Source organism: Lineus longissimus, chromosome 12 (genome assembly GCF_910592395.1).
Source record: "Lineus longissimus chromosome 12, tnLinLong1.2, whole genome shotgun sequence".
NCBI lineage: Eukaryota > Metazoa > Nemertea > Pilidiophora > Heteronemertea > Lineidae > Lineus > Lineus longissimus.
This window is the reverse complement of record NC_088319.1, coordinates 3,513,749-3,534,335: the sequence shown is the minus strand read 5'-3', so window position 1 is coordinate 3,534,335 and position 20,587 is coordinate 3,513,749. Positions and strand designations below refer to the sequence as shown.

General features: G+C 41.8%; 2 protein-coding genes across 2 annotated transcripts in view; both read left to right on the top strand.

The window, feature by feature from the left end:
* Nucleotides 1-20,587, top strand: part of LOC135497007 (sialoadhesin-like) — an 81,872-nt gene that overhangs the window by 37,124 nt on the left and 24,161 nt on the right. The window lies entirely within an intron of this gene.
* On the top strand, nucleotides 263-11,732 carry LOC135497165 (titin-like). The gene is made up of 12 exons (XM_064786911.1): nucleotides 263-332; nucleotides 990-1,316; nucleotides 5,344-5,688; nucleotides 6,107-6,355; nucleotides 7,275-7,547; nucleotides 7,755-8,018; nucleotides 8,550-8,840; nucleotides 9,495-9,983; nucleotides 10,181-10,294; nucleotides 10,807-10,866; nucleotides 11,075-11,143; nucleotides 11,431-11,732. Exons 1-12 carry the CDS (start codon nucleotides 263-265, stop codon nucleotides 11,730-11,732), a joined length of 2,853 nt encoding a protein of 950 aa, XP_064642981.1.

The following is a 20,587-nucleotide window of genomic DNA, read 5'->3' as shown; positions in this document are numbered from 1 at the left end:
CGTCTAATTATACTGGAAAAGATCTTATATCATACGCGCCCTACATACAACCTGGAAGTCAGTCCGGGAAAATCGACACCCAATTTTTTTTCGTGCTTACAAAACTTTGCACTGCGCGCACGTGATGTATTATCGCTATCGATCAGCGGTAATATCATTCAAAGTATGGTTATCGTGTTATGCGACATGCCCAAAGTGGCATTCACGTGATAATTCGTCAACAAAACCGTAACAAAGACACTTTTTTCTATCGAAATGAACTATGGCTATCGATATCTTCACCGTGAGCTGCGCATGCATCCTACTTTCGGCACCACCGGCTCATCTTATTGGTGAGTATTCACTCTGAGACATGTATCATATGTATCATACAATGTGAAAATCTCTTATCGTAATTGTATTTGTTATGGCTTTTGTCTAATCGTTTAATGATGGTGCTTTTTTCTCTCACCACATTTTGGCCCGTCTTGTTTCCAGCTCGCTATCAAGCGAATCATGAACTAAGTTACTCAAACTGGCATTGAATTGAATAGATTTCTTAAATCGATTCAGCAAAGTTGTTGTTATTCCTATTTCTCAGGCATGATTTCTAAGATCAAACATACCAAATTTGCGCAGTCTGGAACTCGCGAGCACCATTGCTCTGAACATTTTTTGACTACTGTTTTTTATTCATTGAAATTAAAAGTCATCTTATGCGTCCCTTGAGACAAAAACAAATGCACTGAGTGACATTTCTAAACCCTTGAAACATTCCTTTATATAAAAAATCATCAAAGAAGGACTGTTTTCCAGTTGGAACTGTTTTTCTTAAAACATGTACTGGACATCATCATTGCGACGGGATAATTGGTACAAAACAAAGACATTAGATACATTGTAAATTGATGTGTTTGGGAATGAAGGAGTGAATGTCACTGAGTGACCTTTTCCTCTCGGGACGAGTCAGGTTAGACGTAAATGCAACAATATTTTCGATAATGTTTCAGTTCCGCCTAAGACAGCAGTGTTATCTGGATTTGAACCTGCTGCTATCGGCTCCTACCGTGAACTCGTCTGTGATGCGTCTCAACCTGATGCCGGGAGCATAGCGTATAAGTGGTATAAATACTCGGTGGTTAATGGTGTAGAGAATTGGGAACACAAAGGACCCATTGGTACAAGTCAGAAGTATATCTTCAATCCAGTGACTGAGAGGAAAGTGTTCCCCACAGGTATCTTTGAAGAGCCTGTCAGTGGAAAGTACAAGTGTCGAGCATCGAACTCGGCCGGAACAAGGGACAGTGAATGGAGAGATCTGTATGTCTATACACCATGTGAGTTACTCAAAATAATATAGGCTTTTGAGAAGTAAATGTCCACGTCCTTGCGGGCATTCTAACAAAGGTTTTACATAAAGCCTATGTCAAATGAAATAAAATACAAGAGGTTCTTTAGCTCAGTAAAACTATGTATAGATAGAGTTTGATATAGACTACTCTAGTCTCGGCTTTTTATGGTGGGTTCATTATCTCCACGGCCTACCGCCTACACAGCCAGTAATGTGATGTGAGACCGCCTCCACCATATGAATGGCTGAACGTCTGTCATTCACATTTGGATCGTGTGACTGCTAGCATGGGACGCGGTCCTTGTGAAATTGATTGAGCCACAGGGAAAGTTATGGTTCATTACATCCAATCTTTTAATGTTCAATGTATGACCGAAATTGATACAGTTTGTAATATTGAAAGTTTTACTTCACACTGCTATTACGATAAATAAAATTAATGCTATAATGCAGGGTGTCGCAAAAGAAATGCGCGAATTTTACATTCTGAGTATGAACCATAAACTGCCTGGGTGTCTGAATTTTCTTTAAAATTGCAACGTTTGGTGCATTTTTCTCTAAACATAAGAAATGACTACAGTCTCAATTCAGAATTGAACTTTTCACATAGAGGTAAACAAGAAATGAGATAGATAGATAGATAGATCCAGGGGGATGATTGGGGAACCTGTTTACACGTTTCAACACAGGCCATCTTTTTCTAAACACGTCAAACGTCGCTAAGGACAAAAGCCAACCGCTACGTGAACCGTATTACCCATAGATTGCTAAGATGTGCAGTACGTCACTCGGTAATGTACACAGTAAGCACATGCAGCGACGAAATGTTGTATAACGGCCGAAAACAACAATGGTTTTTCCTCTTGCCAATGTGACTGACGTCATGACGTAAGTCGACGTCATGGATCTGCTTAGATATTCAGGCTTCTGTCTGGGTCAAAATTAGTTGCCCACCATAAATCGGCCTCATGGCGCTTATTTACCCATCAATTACTTATCTAAAAACTTCCACAAAATCAAATTCAGATTTGGGAAACCTGCATTCAGTAGTATTTTTCTGCATTTCATTGCAGCAAAACATGGTAGTTCTGTTGAAATACCACTGAATGCAGGTTTAAAAATCAGAGATTATTTTGGGGAAGTTTTTAGAGATTTGTTGGGTAAATAAGTGCCACGAAGGTGATTTATGGTGGACAACTAATGTTGACACAGACAGTACAAAGACACAGTCCGTGTTCTTTCGCATCCTGCAGAGCACTGGGCCTGATCCACTTCATCATCTAGCATGGCCATGAACTCAATTCCATCTGCATGTTCTTCGTCAAGTTGTGGAAGTGGTGCAGCCTCGACCTGGCCTTGGCGTAAAGCTGCCTCGAATCCATTTTCGATAACCTGGGGACTCACGGCACCATAGGCATTGCTCACAATGTTGACAACGTCATTCAGCTGGATTCGGTCACACTGTCCTTCCACATTCGTATTGCGCTTTTTCCACAATGTCCACTCTTTTCTGGCGTGAGGTTTAAAGGATTTCATTACCGATACGTCTAGAGGTTGCACCAGAGATGTACATCCTGCAGGTATGAAATTTAAAAGTCCTCCTAATTATGTGACTCTCATACCGAAGTCTTCCGTTTGATGTACTCGGTAACGGTCAACCATTAGAAGGAACTGTTCTACTCCATGCCTCTCCAGGTAGGGCTCGAAGACATTCTCCATCCAGTGTCCTAAGGTCTCCTCCCTCACCCATCCAGTCGCAGAGGAGGTCACGATGACGTTAGGTGGTAGATCTTGGCGTCCTTCCAGGAGGGCTAGCTGACGAACAAATCCACGACGGGGAAACGTGATGTGGGCTGTCGTCATGTTGCCGTCGGCTGTGACACAGAGAGTAACAGTACAGCCAAGTTTCACATTGGATCTTGACGTCCGGACGTCTACTGAAGATGACCCCGTTTCATTACAAGTGTGATAGGACGAAAGTCTAATAGCATGAAGGTTTCATCCATATTGAATATGAACATCATGGCGATCTCGAAATGTTCTATATTCCCGGTGACATCGTTCCTAAATTCCTCCACTCGATTTGCGGCGTCTTGAGGCAGGGTAGTTGAGTTTTTATTAACTTTGCGTAATGAAACATGTTTCCTCTCCATGAAACCGTCCACCCATCCATCTGACGCACGGAAATCGTGGAGTGTGGGTCTAGTGCCAATAATTTCATCTCGCCGTGCATCAGCGAGGTTTCTCCACCAAGCTTGGAAAATGTCTAAACCTTTTTCCTTCAGGTCCTGTACGGCGACGGGGAGCGTAGCTCCTGTTGCTGCCGGAACCATTCGTGCAGCTGCTCCTCGACTTCTGGCCAGGCACCCGTATTCTTTGGCTTCACTCTTCTGCTTTCACCCTGATGTTCTTGCTCCATTCGTTCTAAACTTGCTAAGTCCCACTTACTAAAGGTGTGGATGGATATGTGATAGTGATTAGCAAATTCTGTCATGTTAGCCACATTTCCATTCATAACGGCAGTTTCAAGTTGTCGCAGGTACCTGATCTTTTCCGAAACGGAGTAGCTTCGTCTTCTTATTGGGATGGGTTCATCCATTGCGATTTCGCACGAATGGCAGCACGTACAGTACGGACACTTGGCCCAGTTTATAACGTCCCCGATTATACAACATAGGGCCTAGGCGTAGGCATAATGCCTGGGGAAGTTCAATCAGACATAGCCTCACAATACACGGTGTTGCAAGTATGGAAAACGGTAACGGATGGTTCAACATTTTCACAAGTGTACAGAGATTAATCTTTTCTCTGACCCCCTCCCTCCTGAAGAAACAGGTACTCTGAAAAATGTGGATTTCTAACTCAACATTTTCCTAGTGTAATCTTTGTACTCGTGTGTTAATGTTGAAAATGTTGAACCATCCCTAAATTTTGTGTGATTAAAATAAACCAATTACCAACTGATTTATTAAAAGTCACTCGTTTCCATAACAAACAATTCAAAAAACCACCCCGGACCCAATTTTGGAAATACCATTGACACTGGAACTTCGGAACTGCTCATAGGTCAGATCTATTTCATAGGAGCGATTCAACAAACTGCCTGAGTGTTTAGCATAACCGCGAAATCGACCACAGCACACTTCGGCATTACTCCGCCATCTGATTGGCCATTTTATCACAAAAGCGGTGAGTAACCATGCTCTACGTAGTTTGTGAAGGGGAATGGCCTGCATATTGCAAACCCACCATAAAAAGCCGAGACTAGAGTATATTTTGGAAGTGACTATTTGGCAAGCCCGGCTGACCAAACAGCGCCTTTTTCTGCCCTAGATGGAGAGCCGAACTCATGCATATTCAACCATCCAGGAGCTCATTATTATTCGTGGCAACACGGTCAGCAACACTGGAGTTACAGTGAAACGACTTTAGAAATGCACACTAATGCATTTAACACGTTTATGACTTTTTTTGTAAATCCATACAGTCATGTACATGTACATGCTTCTTCATGGATTATTGACCAAAACCCGAGTTTAGTAACAGAAATTGAATCGAGAGCGGGAAGTCGGCCATTGTTAAATATGCGCATATAAATTCGAATATGACGTCACTGCTCTCAGATTGGCCAACATGTTGTAACCTCTCCGGCTCGCCAAAGAGGGTAGTATTTTTAGTGCTGTTTGGCAAGCGGCTCTCCAAACAGGACAAAAAAAGATGCCTGTTCGGCGAGCGGCTTGCCAAATAGACCCGGCCATATATTTTACAGGAATTTCGCTGTGTGTTTAAAATTGTTTTTCTTCATAACGATGCCTCGAATGAAAAGGTAGCCAATATCGAGTGATTGTTCTCCGACTAGAGACTCTTGTGATTCCTCCATTACACTGATGTCGTTTCTTCACTAATTTTGTTGAATGAATTTCATACTTCTTACATACGGAGACTAGACCCAATATGTCAAATTAAAATGTCAGTTCTTACTTTCTCTCTGTTGCCATTTCTTTCACTTCCAGGTTCATTGTATATTGTGAGTGTTTCTCCACCCAAACCTGCCATCGGAAGTACATTCACCCTCAACTGTGACATACCCAATCCAAGTGGGTTGACTGTGAAGTGGTTAAAGAGGGCTGATGCTTCATCTCCAGCTGAAGATGTAGCAGTAGCAAATAGCAAGGGATGCCATGCTCCAAGTAACCCACGCTACAGTTGGAGCAGCTGCAGTCCACCACACATCTCATCACCGACAAAGACATTTAATCTACAAGTCACCAATGCTCAGCCTTCTGATTTTGCTTACTGGATTTGTAAGGATGTTGGTCTAAGCTGCAACAGTAACCCAGTCAAGCCAGTGGTGCAAGGTAACGCGTTTCTTCGCCCTTTTTGTTACAAATTAACTTTCGCCTGTATAAAAGAACGGAGGGCTTGCAACTAAAATATTCATCTACATCGATGACTGGTTTATCTACACTGAAGACTGTTTCGTAATTTTCAGTACGTATTTCAGGTAGCTACAAATAGCTACAAATACTATGACCAGCTATGTGTATATACATTTTGTTTGTTACTTCATTGGGAGCCCATACTACAATAGCCAGAGCATCATTGAGTCGTGCTGCCAGTGCATCGTGAAAAATATAGAAGCCAAGTAAAATACCACGATTAAGTGAAAGACAGAGGCAAACAAAATTGACCACGATTTGCCAGTCTAAGTCAAGATACGAGAAGGGCATTGGTATTCCAAACCACCCTCTTAAAATCAAATGAATTTTTTTTCAGCGCCCCCAGGCACGCCACGGATCACCGGTTTCCCATCTGGACCAGTCATTGCTGGAGCACAGCTCAACTTGAAGTGTGTGGCCTCCCCTCCTGGAGATACCTACGACTGGTATAAAGATGGTACAAAGGTTACAACATCATTGAGTTACGACTTCCAAGTGACGAAGGATAGTGCTGGTGTTTACAAATGCGTGGCGAGAAATGATGTCGGGTCTGCTTCAAGCAGTGACAAGACATTAGTCGTTTATTGTAAGTTATGTTTTTCTCACCATTTTTACTTAGTGTTATATTTTCCCATTCGAATAAGAGAAAACCTTTACGACTCCTCTACGTGACATTTTACACATAAAGACCTAATGTGAGAGACAGTGTTGACACGAGAAATAAGATGTACTTCGGACTTCCTGGTTGAAACTCCGAAATGCATATACATGTTTATGTAGCCCAGTTTATAAATGTGAAAAGATATAATCGTGACGTTTATGCTCAAACTGATTTTTATTCATTGCTCTTCGTTGGTGAATTTTATTATGTCTAATGCACGGTAAGTTGGTAAAAGTATTGGTTTACCTTGGTTTGGTTTACCAACACAATAGAAACAATTAAGGCCATCACATTGCAGAGTTTGAGGGGTACAAATGGATAAAAATTATGAATGCGGGCCTTACGCCCTCGATCACAATGAACTAATATTTTGTATGCTTCTTTTGTGTCGTCATTTCCTCTCCAGGTAAACACTTTTTTCTGTGGTAAACAGATAGCATTAGCCATCGTGTAATGTGGCGATGCAAACAATTAAAAGACCAGGAAGTTCAAAAGAAATTCAGTGAAGATTTCACGTAGACCAAAATAAAATTACAATGAGAAAACTTAAGGCAGGGTAGTAAAATTATAATCATAGCCCTGCTGCAATTATACCAGGACTATATTTGTACCATACGTTATGAAAGTCTTTGTTGAAATACATGTGAATCATACTACACTGACGATGCAAAAGCTTAAGTTGATTTATTAAATCAACACCTTTGTCATATGGCAAGAAGGGACAAGGTATTATGGCAATAGAACCTATGACGACATTACTGTTGAAACAATGTGAAACCACAGAATTGATAGCTTATTGCCTCTTCGATCATTATATAAAATACCTGCAGCATCATCGTTTCAGACAAGGCTGATTCCGTGGTCGTGTCATCGGGAAAGACCTCGTCCCATGTTGGAGAGAAGGACAAGTTCACCTGCACAGTCTCTGGCGGCAACCCCACCCCGAACGTGAAGCTCTACTTCAAGAGGTCAGGCGGAACACCAGTAGAGGTCACCCAAGGTCAAGACAGGGTGATGGTCAAAGAAGACAACCAGGCTGAGTACTACTGTGTGGCGAAGGTTACTGGGTATCCCGCCTTGGATATGGCTTCAGGCATAAAGACATACAGTGTAATATGTAAGTTGTATATTTATATGCAGTCCGGATCTACCTCACCTTGCTGTTTGGTCCTTTTTAATAAGTGAATCCAGGTTTTCATGACACACTGTCAATCCCATGCTATAATGTAACAGTAGGCTAAACAAAAAATGCTACCCTTTTTTTAACCCTACATTGCTCAAAATCAGCATTAATTATTTCGTTGTATTGTGATATTATTTTCAGACCCAGCAACTGCTAGATTATCATCAGCCCCGACTACAGTGAGAGAAGGTGGTTCTGTCATATTGACATGTGAAGCAAGCGGGGGTAACCCGACAGTGTACACCTACATATGGTATTATAAAAGGACACAGATACCTGATTTGACTTCAAGAGAATACAGAATACTATCTATACAATACACGGAGGCTGGGGACTATCATTGTCGAGTGGTTAACTATTCGCCAGGGGGCATAGCCGATGCATCTGCGAAGATTAATGTTTTTTGTGAGTATTAAGAATTTGCCTAAAATATTTTAGATACTTCAAGCCATCATTGTATATGCTTTTTCCTGTAGTCCAATAGCTTGTCAGTCAATTAACAAGTAAGCATCCTCTTTGTCCAATTAATCAACATGATATTTAACGCTATTTTGATTTTGTATATACCGTGTTTGACAAAGGAGCAATGCTTGCTCTATGGACCAAGCCACAGCATAACTTACTTGTCTGCAGGTCGTGAAAACTCGGACGATCTTTTACTGTTGTCTTTTTTGCCCCAAGCAACCCTAACTTGCGGGGTTTGTAGGGTCCGGCCTTGGGCTTCTGGGTCCTACACCTCGACTGCTGCTTTTTCATCATTTAAACCGACGCCCCCACCTTTTCCAATACATTTATAATGCATCCCTTAGTTTAACGCCTTGTGTAACGATAGCACAAATCAGCTGTATCCTAAATGGCTGACGTTCTTCAGCATGTTTCATGTTTACGTGTAAGATCCCCCAGTTGTTCTCACTTTCCCGTTTCATACGCCTGCAGACAAAGCAAAATGGGATCCCAGTCTGCCGAGACTCTTCACCGTTGAAAGCAAACCATCACGACCAGTCAGGTTTACACTCCACGTCATCGCCAACCCTCGACCAACTGATGTTACGTGGTATCACCCAAATCACAAGATGGCATCTGGGGAAAACTTCATCCCCGCGGACGAAAATGGGACATACACACTGAGCAAGGGATCTGTAGGGACTCAAGACTATGGGAACTACATCGTCAAAGTGACTAACACAGCTGGAGTTTCATACTTTGTCTTTGAGCTACTTCGGCCAGGCAAGTTGTTTTCTCCCAATCATCTCCCTACTCTAATCTCAGGTGGCACAACACATTGGAGACGGGTCCGTTAGCCATCCTCAAAGGAATAGTTCTTCACACATTTGTCGATTCCATGAATATGAATGGATATGACCTGTTCAAAATACATGTATACACTATTTGCATTGAGGCCACGGTCTTAACTTCCATGTGCAAAGATATATTTCATTTTGTCTTTGGTGATTTTATGAGGGTGCCATTTGGGGTGGGTCACAGCCACTAGCAGCAACGGGAAATCCCCTGAAAACCAACTGGATTTTGATCAACGGTACTTAGTCTAATGAACAACATCTACTGATTTGGTATAACTGCAAAAGCCACGCAATTTATCTCACCAGACGCTTTTGGTAGGCTGCTAGGCGACAACTTCTTTTGTCAACTATCATTAGGGCTGGCTTACTCTTGCAGTTGTCTTTCTCAAGATTACAATCACAGCAGAATCAAATGAACAAACCATGCTTTGAAGCAGTCAAATACTGCAATCAAGGTGAAATGCCGCAAATATGTACCATAACGAAAGTCAATATCACTTTCCTCCTTCCGTTATTTGACCTTAACAAACTGTAAATTGTCTTATGTATTCTTCTTAAACGCTGCATGTGTTCTTTTCAGCTCTTCCGAGTATCCCCACATATACGCTCATTCGGAAAGAAAAATTGGTGACCGTGGTGTTCTCGGCGTCTCTGAAGGAGCCATACACCAAGTTTGAGTTCAAGTTCTGCTTGCCAGGGCAGGCGCCAAACACGACAGGATGTAACAGGTCTTTCGTCCCTATCCAAGATCCTGCAAGAACAAACTACACAATTCATGTGACACATGCGACAACGACTTATGTTTTCTATTTGGATTTCTATGATGGGGATGATGTTATTTATACTTCTGGACCTGTGCTCCCTGAGAATGCTGGACAAAGCACGACCGTGTCTGCTGGAAGAAGTCCTGTGCTTCCTGATAATGTTGGACAACCAACTACCGTGCCTGCTGGAAGTAGTCCTGATGGTGGCATGATAGCTGGTGTGGTTGTAGCCGTCGTCATAGTTATAGCTGTGGTCATGGTCGTGGTTGTCGTTCTACATAGGAGGAACATGGCATGCCTCGCTGGTAGGTTTTATATAAGAAAATAAATGCATTTTGATACCAACCTGATGAAAAAACCGAAGAAATTAGCGTGATATGTTGGCATTGTTTACTTACAAATAGTTTGGTTAATTTATCTTTGCATATCATCAGGTCAGCCCTGATAATACGCTCAACTCAAAACTTCTTTGACTGGTTCAACCTCATTGCCTTCTGTTTAGGTCGAAATAAACCTGAGGGATCGAAAGCGGATGATGTGAGAACTGGCACTCCCCAACCTAAATCCGTTTTTCACGACCCTGTTTACATGAACGTCGTCAACAGGTCATTTGAAGGTAAATATTTTAGTTCATAAAGAATATATAAAGCTGGGTACTATAAAGGTAGCGGGATTATATTAAATGTAGATAAATGATTGGTATATGTTATTGAAGGCTGCTGACATATGCTTTGACATGAATGTACTTTTTTCTTGATAGCTGTGATTGCCTTAAACCATTCTGACCAGTCGATAAGACTGAGGGATGACAAATGCGCCGCCTCTATGGCTGCAACTTTAATTGCTGACGAAGCAATTAGAACTCTTTAAAAACGAAGTGAATGCCAATGTCAAGGGAGGCGCCTGTCCCAGAGAACAGTCTCCGACATTCACTTAATTTTGAAGACGTTCTGATTGCTTTAGGATTTCAAGTTCTCTTCAAAATAGTAGTGTCCATGGTCAACCCTAAAAATAGCATCACATAGTGTGGATTTGCTGATTTTGTTCATTAGCGGTGTGCAATGTACAAGTAAGTAGTGATAGCCATGCGTACAATGCTAACATTTCCTCTACCCCTCCCCATACTAGGTGACGATATTCAACCTGGGCCGGTTTATGTGAATGGTCCTAAACAGGTTTCTGTTAAAGGTAAGCATTTACCTTTTTTAACCAAATACATGTACTGGTACTGTACGTACTAGACACCTGCCTTAACGTACATGTACGTATACTCCTTTCGTCCGAGTTTTACTTTATTTAAAATGCAGCATGTGCAAGCTCAAGTTGAACGGAGCGATCCCCGGATTTCCGATATATTGCATTTTAAACAGACGCCTTTTGGTCAATATTGTTTCAGAAGTGATTTACGACGATACAAATCTGACCGAGAAGCCAAGTGGCGAAGATGCTGGTCGGAAAGTCGAAGGTCGGTGAATGTCATGAATTTTTTTTTATCATTATCTTATTTTGTCGTGAGCATACTACCCCCACCCCCTTGCCGTTGTATCACGAAACATAACGACGGGCTCATCAACAGTTTAGGAAATTCAACGTAGAATTAACAGCAGAATTGTCAAGTTACAATACAGGCGAAACCGTGTGCACTAATTTATTGCACCAGTCGCAAACGCGGTATCATATTTCTCATAAAATCTAAAAGCTGAATTTCTTTATCATTTTTAGTATTGCTACAAACTTTGAGAATTCTTTCAGATATGTCAGTCGAAGATTTCAAACAGTGGCTCCTATCAAAATACGTGACAGAATCAACTTACGAATGCCTAGCTAAGAACGGGTTCAACGATGCACGATTCTTCCTCATACTACAGCGAGAGGACATAGAAAAAATGAAAATTGAGCCCTTGGCTCAGGAGGCCTTGATACGTAAATTGGTGAAGGATATCAATGATATCAGGCAGAGTACGAGTGAGAGCAGCGAAGGAAAGAAAACTGGAGGTCCCACAGGCAAGTACCACTATCAGGCGTGCAAACGTCAGTCTGGGTTGTTGTATTGAGGGCGGTCACGGCAAGCATAACTAAATGTGCGCAACAAGGTTTCAGAAAAAAAATCGATTCCTTCCCGGGTTCGAGAACTTGGCGGGCGGTTTTGGATGGCCGTTTCCTCGGTGTATACCCGATCATGCATATCAAGCCCTTGGCTCAGGAGGCCTTGATACGTAAATTGGTGAAGGATATCAATGAGACCAGGCAGAGTACGAGTGAGAGCAGCGAAGGAAAGAAACCTGGAGGTCCCACAGGCAAGTACCACTATCAGGCGTGTAAACGTCAGTCTGAGCTGTTGTATTGAGGGCGGTCATGGCAAGCATAACTAAATGTGCGCAACACGCTTTCAGCGTTTTGCAAATGCTTACTAATGTAAGTCCCTGACGCGATACTGGAGCTTATTTAAAAAGTTGCATCATCAGTGGTTCACGGAGTCGCAATGTTGTATGAAGGCGGAAGTAATACTTATGCAATTGATTAGGAAAAAAAATCGATTCCTTCCCTACGGGTTCCAGAACTTGGCGGGCGGTTTTGGATGGCCGTTTCCTAAAGCCTGCACCACACGGTGAAAATTTGCGTGATGCAAGTGACACGCGTGCATGTTGCGACAGGCAAATTCTCACTGTGTGGGGTCGTTTTTTGCTGCGTATCTTCCCTCGCGAGTCGAGACGCAGCCGATCTAGCATGTTTGATATTTTCTCGACACGCGAGGAAGTTAATCACCGTGTGGGGGCTACCTGCAGCAATGTTGCGCGAGTTCGACGAATCACAACAAGCAGATCGGTCACATGATTTATAGGTCAGTCACATGATACCAAAATGGCAGCTCCCATTGAGTCGACAGCAATTCAGCAATTAGATTTGCATAGGCCCCCTTATCCTCTCTTCTCTGAATCCATGGCCTTGTCCAAAGACTACGGTCCACGCGGCGCCGCCTCCGCCGCCGCCTCCGACGGAGTAACAGCAGGAGAATAAGGGCAATTTGGTCTTCTTGGTCCATAATACTTCTCATAGGATTTGACAGTTCCCGGGCGCTGCCATTTTGGTATCATGTGACTGACCTATAAATCATGTGACCGATCTGCTTGTTGTGATTCGTCGAACTCGCGCAACATTGCTGCAGGTAGCCCCCACACGGTGATTAACTTCCTCGCGTGTCGAGAAAATATCAAACATGCTAGATCGGCTGCGTCTCGACACGCGAGGAAGATACGCAGCAAAAAACGACCCCACACAGTGAGAATTTGCCTGTCGCAACATGCACGCGTGTCACTTGCATCACGCAAATTTTCACCGTGTGGTGCAGGCTTTAGTGTATACCCGATCATGCTTCAGAAAGAGTTTTTAAAAAAAGATAAGATTCTCACCTTCATGACTCTTTTTAGCTGGAGAAGAAAATCCGTATGATGAAATGGAAAATCAATATGCCGCCTTGGACATCACGGTAAGACAATGACAGCCACTTCAACACTGAGCCTTAGCAATATGTTCTTTCAAATAACAATCTATACAAATTTGAATATTTCTGCCTATACATTTTTTTTCAATTTATTATCTGCAAATCTTTGCCGTATTTGTCCTTTAATTGTCTTACTTCTAGCACTTCCATTGCAGGACACAGCTGCACTTTTATTTGCCCAATGGGTTTTAAATCTTTGAATTCCATGATTCTCTGAACTACCAAGATGTCAGACAAACTAGTTGACGCGAAGCTATGGGTTTCTAGAGTCATTTTGACATTAGATTATTATCCTCCTTTACAGCCTGATGTGACCGCCAACCAGACGTATGCTGAATTGAAGCCATCAGCATGAAGCCAGAACATGGAGAAGTGAAGCGGTCACTTTAAAGCGGTTTGTGTCGGTCACACTGAAAATAGATAAAAAACCTTCTGTTACCTTGATTCAAAAGGTCAACAAAAGTGCTTCCCCAGCAGATAACTCTCAGATGATACATTTTTCATGGGATGTAGACCTGTATACATTGTTCGTGTTCCTACTTCATCAGCATGGTGTATAGACATTAAGAAGCATGACATATAATCATGCTCAAGCCGAAAAATCGAACTCTGTGTCTTGAAGTGGACGAAAATGGCTTATTATGTCTTCCTTTCTTTCAATTGGTTTCAACTGAAAATGTAGTACCAGGACTTCGAGCAGCTTACAGCAGATGATGAGGAGGTCGTCGCAAAAACACCTTCGGTATTCAAAGGAATGCAATCCATTTGCACACACATACATACTGCTTCATGTTTGTTCTCCCCCTTTTGTTTCGTTGAGGAATACGCATTATTCAAAATACGAAATGTGTACATGGAGTAAATATTTGTCAAATGAGGTAGAACATCTCAATTAAGGACACTTTTGGGACTGACAAATACTGTCCTAAATAGGGAGGTGTCCGGATTAGATAGGTCAAATTTAATTGTAGCAACCAATTTGAGACTTAAACTAGTGTCCATAATAGAGAGGTTGTCCTTGATAGAGAGCTGTCCACTAAGGAAAGTTCCACTGTACTAAGATAGCAGTAATTGGTATGTTAGCCAATACGTTTTCCCATTCAGTATATCAATTTACATATTCAAGAAAAATCGTGTTCAAAATCATCAGTTGTGTATACTTGTCATCTATAGTAGTGAATAAAACTTGTGTGTACATTAATTAGGCAAACTCTAATATTCATATAACTTGATTTGTTTTATATGTTTGCATATGTAAAATGTACGTCTCGTGCACACTGATGTACACAAAACTCTCTTATTTGGAGGAATAAAAAACCTAACTATACTTGAGCAATGAAAGTATATATTCAACACATGATCACATCAACGGTTCTAAATTATCCGTCTTAGAGTTGTTGTAACAAAGAAAAAATGGAGAATATTTGGTCACATGATGTGCCATGTGACCAATTATTCTCCACTTTTTGTGATCGTTTTCCTCCTTATTCAGCGTCTAAAATAGATTGAACTGTTGATCTTGAACTGTTGCTAGGCATATGGTTAAACACATGTTTCCCTCACTCAAACAAACTTAGAGATATGCAAATTTGGTGAAAAAGACTTCATTCGATCGAGCCTTTTGACCATTTCGAAGGCAATCTTGACACTAGAGGCGCTGATTTCAATCAATCAATCAATGTTGGCATTTGTAGAGCGCTCCAATTACTCAGCGAGTGGGTATTCTGGTGCGCTTTTTTCCGCAAAGGCTACTGCAAAAAGATGGGCCTTTAGAAGGGACTTGATAGTCTGGAAGGAATCAATGTTACGGAGCTTTTGCGGCAGCTGGTTCCACAGTTTTGGAACAGCTACCGCAAAGGAACGACCACCAAGAGTCTGGCACTTGAACCGAGGAACCTCAAGAAACATCGCACATCCTGATCTAAGACTTTGGCGATTTCGTTCCTTACAACGCCTCTCAAGGCGAGTATTGCTCTTGTGTACAAATTGTAGGCCTTATGGATTGTTCGTCGGTCATGTCTAGGGCAACGAACTGAACACAGACTCAGCAGCTAGCTGAGAGCCATTCAATGTATTTATGGGTCATGAACTCATTTCGGCCAGCGCCCTGTATTAGACACTGTGTACATTACGTGTACATTGCTGTTGTTAGGTTTTGGTAAAAAAAGTATCCCTAGGGCCAATCAATCCTCACCAAATTTCATATGTGTTAAGAAGAACCCTGTACCAATCTCATATTGAAATTTTACCACATTCCATAACCAATTGCCTGAGAAAAAATGACTTCTGCACAGCATATCCGTCAAATCGACACTCGTGCATTCAAATTGCCCTGTTTAAATGCAAGTTCTAAACTGACCAGTGTGACCACATTTGAAAAAACATATTATCAAAAAGCATATTTCTGTGATGGCTTGACTCTGTAGATTTAGAATCAACCACAGATTGAGAATTAATTTCACTTTGATCCATCCCAGCCATGTATTTACCACAACTTGACATTTTGATAAGCTCTATGTGACTGTACCACACTTCCAGCTGTGGATGAATACATGTCTCTGCCCGATAGTGTGATCACAAAAAGTAATGTTACACAGCCCTGCAGGGCAGCCTGTGTCATAGTTGACCGACTTTGGTTGACACCGTGAAAGAGCATTAGTTAAGCATACCCTGAGGATAATCTAGTGTTGTGCAGCACCTAAATGTGAACTGGTCACAATCCTGATCCTGAGTTGAACTGAAGTACCTTTTGGTTATACAGCGATACTTGACACTATACTCATGTAATGTTAACATCAGCATCGTGAAATTAATACTGTATTCACATTATAGAATTACTCACCGTCATTTCACTAGACCTCTTTTCATAAGCGGCATTTGCAAATACTCACGGAGGATGGACTGTATTGAATGTACCACCTAATTTTTATATACAGTGGAGTAAGGCTACAAATTCATATAATTCATATCAACAGGCTTAGTATGCAGAGACGAGAGTCATATTTTATTGCTCTGAACGACGTCGATGTGTGAATCTGAATGCAGTTGGCATATTTCGCTATAAGATTCTTGAATCGAGGATTATATCAACAGACATATCTCTCAATCTACAGTATGACAGAGTCTGAAGTATTCATCTGCTAGTCATGTACTGCTAATTCATTGACGCGATACTCGTAAATCACTGAGATGTTGTTGGAATCGGGGAATTCGTTAAAAAGGGTCATCGTCGATAAAATACATTTCATACCTGGTATTTGTCGCTCGCGGCTCTTTGTACGGCTTGAAAAATTTGCCTTTTATACCGCTTGCCGTTTACTACAAAAGTGCGCTGTCATAGAAAAGGGATTTTGGAGCTTTTGAAAAACCATTAAGGGTTTTTCGGCCAATACAAAGATGCACCTCGCAGAGGTTTTTCAGTGAAGCTCTAAGGGTTTTCACTATCTCAAAAACCATTTGAGTTTCATTCTTCATTTTACCAAAAACCTCTACTGGGTGGATATCTGTGTTTATGTCCTATTTCCTATGTATATTTTCGATAACTGAGCGACTACAACTGATACAACCATGACAACAGAGGAATTGGAGCTGCAAACATCTGAAGCATCACCTGATCGGACGATCCAGAATCTAGAATTTGCCCTCCAAATAATGACACAGTATGTGTGGGTTGTTGTGGTCGTACTTGGAATTCCAGGAAACATAATTTCTGGCTTGGTCGCTGTGCATGCGCAGAACCAGCAGGTGTCAATGTGTGTCTACATGCTAGCTCTATCTGTCTGTGACGCATGTGTTTTATTGCAGTTTGGTTGGCAGTGGCCGCTAACCTACTACGGCATCGACGAGACAGAACTGTTTCTTCCGAGGGAGTATATATTCAAGTAAGGGAGTTTCTCAATATTGGTTAAGGTTATTATTCGTTTCTTGCCCCCCCTCCCCTTTCAAAAGACGAAACATAGAAAGCGAAAACTTCATTTCATTGGCGGAAGTTTCATCTTCTTCGATATGTGTTATATTAAGTTACAGAGAGAAACACAGAACTACCAGGCCCTGATCATTTGAACTTGAAATTACCTGGGGATTCCATTCAAACTTGACTTTGGGACCTTGACGTACTCCGAAACAAGGAGTAAAATAGGTCATCACCAGCTAGATTTCGAGAAATGTGAAAAGTTAGGCGATCTTTTTTGCAAAAGCGCATCAACTCATAATCTCTGCCTCCTCCTGGCCATCAAGATGAATTCATGTCAACATTTCTAATCAATAAATTGTTCGAATCGATAACAAGCATGACAAGGTATACCCCAAGGTACTTTTCAATACCAGATATTCACTGCTGTTTTCTGTTTGTTTTTTTTTCAGACTCGCGTGGTATTTTGAGTACACATTCGCAATGGCATCCGGGACCTTCCTCGCCATGATGTCATGTGACCGCTTGATTGCCGTGAGATTTCCTTTGGCCGCGCGCCGTCTATGTGATCCAGCTAGGACTAAACGAATAGTAGTCGTCAGTTTTATCGTCATTACTGTTTTGAACTTAAATTTTTTCTTTACCTATCAGTACATAAAGGATGAAACTACTGGTATGTATGACTGGCGTTCTTTCGTCGTCGTCGATTAATACAGAAAAGGTTGACCAAAACACGAAGCGTCCGCAAACAGTTTTAGACGAACACGTGTACATGTACATCGAGATCTATTCGAGTGGTCATGATTATAAGAAAACTAAAAGGTTCAACAGCAAGGTGTTTATTTTTATTCTAAAAGGGCTCATGATCAACCTTTGCCCTCAAATTAAACCAAGCGGTCCTCGGTTGCGATACTTTGCTTTGGAAAACCCCACTTTGCTTCCATCGGATCAACTCTCCAATTTACAAGTTACGGCTGGTACATTCATTTCAAAGAACAGACTATTAAACAGATACCACAGGAGTTTTCTGGCTGTTTACAATGGTTTATAGAAATGATCTGCAGTTTGTGCCTCCATATTTTTCAGGATCTGATATATTAATCATATTGGTTCCAAATCAGCCTGCCATCGAAAACCTCACCAGTACCTTTTACATTGTGTTTGGAACATTCCTGCCTTTTACCATCATCTCAATCTGCAACATTGCAATATTAATCACAGTAAAACAGGCCTCTCAACAACGGCTGAAGTTGGACCAGTCCGGGAACCCGAGTTTAAAGGATCGTCACCAGAGGGAGACAGCGCATTTAACCCGGATGTTGATCTTCGTTTCTGCAGGTTATGTTGTGACGACACTTCCGCTCCGGATGCATTATTTTGTTGTAGAAATACCGGATGTTGCGGCAATGTACGATATGAGCGACCCCTATTGGAATTTGAGGTATACACTTGAGAATCTGACAATCGGCATTATTTGGGCAAGTAATCATGCCATTAATTTCTACCTTTACGTGGTGGCTGGTGGGAGGAAGTTTCGACAAGACATCAGAAAGGTTTCACGAAAGTTGGCATGTTGCTGTCGGATATAGACACGTTGAAATCTCCCAGCAAAATATTTGAAATAGAAACTTTTGCCGCCTGAGTGCATCGCGTCCCAGGAAATACTGCCCGTACTTCTTGCCTCAAGAGAGGTCACCCGTATTCAAGTATCTTGTATTCGACCAAGGAGGTGGAAACTGCACCTTCCGATATACTATAATGCGAAACAAAAGGTAGAGGAGACGAGTACATAACCATGTTCATATCATTGCGGCACGCCCTGACGCCGGTCACTGGATTGCAGCACTGTTATTGTATTACAGAGTATTCTATCACAGGTAAGCGCTGCAATCTAGTAACCCGCGTCACAATCTAGTAACCCGTCCGGCGGGACTGGCCAGTCAAGCAAGAACCACATCGTGGCCTTGCAAACTGTTGCTATTTCTCGCTATTTGCCCTTTTTTCGATTACGCCTCTTCTTATTGATTTTTTGTGTGTCCAACAGTCCGGAAAACGTTGCCATTTGCCATTTGCAATTTTAATTCTTTGTCCAAAATACTTCTTAATGAAGTGTTTTAAATTGGTGCCTTTATGAGGACTATTTTTGTTGAGATGGTAATCCACTGTGATCAGGTTAAGAAACGGAGAATCTGAAGCGAAGTGAATTTTGGCCCTCAAACAGTGTCAATTGGTCATAACAGGAATAAACATCACTTTAGTAATGTTAAATCGCGTCACATTACAGCGGAATCGAAGATATTTAAAAGAAAAAAACACATTGACGGCATTTATTCCGAGCTTTCTTGCTGCGTAAATTGTTGTTTATCACACGTGTAAAACACACGCCCCTGCAATGTATGCTAATACAGACCGATTACATACATAAAAAAATCGCTTCTTAGGAGTCAATGATAAGGTCTAAGCTATCATGCATCATAGGTCCGATCACTGACCCATTAGAACGGATTTTAGAGTATGTTGTATCATATAAGTGCGGAGATTGCAGCATCACGCCAGCCTTGGTTTCACCAGAATCGTATGCAGCAACATCTCTTGCATTCAGAGCGATAGAAACCCAAGGAGAACACATACACGATGTAATTAGAACTATAATTAGCATATGAAATGCTGTCGTGAATTCGAATAACTCTCTGATGAATTGGACACTGGTTACTGAAGTCTGCTGCCAGTCCGTGACGTCTCCGATATATTAGATCATGCCGACTGTGGTAAGAGGAAGCATGGTTCTAACATAGATGGTCGACACAAGAAATAGATCACGAAGAATCAATAAGTCTCGTTTTGCGTTAGAGCTCCCCTACTTTTCGCTTGATGGGGATTCGCGGGACCTGAACAGCGCTTCAAGGAGTAAGACATCCAGGACGATGAGGACGACAATTGGCAGGGCTGTGTAGACACAGACACAGGCACAGACATTTCTACCATTGAAAGCTTCACTTGGGATGAGCGTATACGACGGGAGAGAAAACATGCCACAAACCGATGACAAATAACAACAATGCTAAGTAACTGGTGTGAATATTGCAACAACTTTCAGAGGATTTCTGATTGCCACGCAGTATAGTTACATGTACTGACCAGAGATGTGGTATAGAATTAGAAGGCAGTTCTGGGATGCATAAAAATGCATAAAAACACCTATAGTTCAGCGCCCCCTCCAGGAACTTAGAACAGATACGATAGTGCTGTATGACCTTGTCACGTGTTACTCTCATTTAGCCCTGAATATTCGAATAAAGATATAAGGAAATTGTATCCTGTACAATCCTGAAAAGTTATATGTCAGAATTTTTCACCGAACCGTCCAACCAAACAGCACAAAGTTGGAGCTAAATTGTCGGTCTATCCGAGGCGGCATGGCGACGTTTTTGGCGAAATGTCAGCGTTGCTTTTTGTAAGACTGCCAATAACGCCATTGAGCTTTCAATTTCTAATCT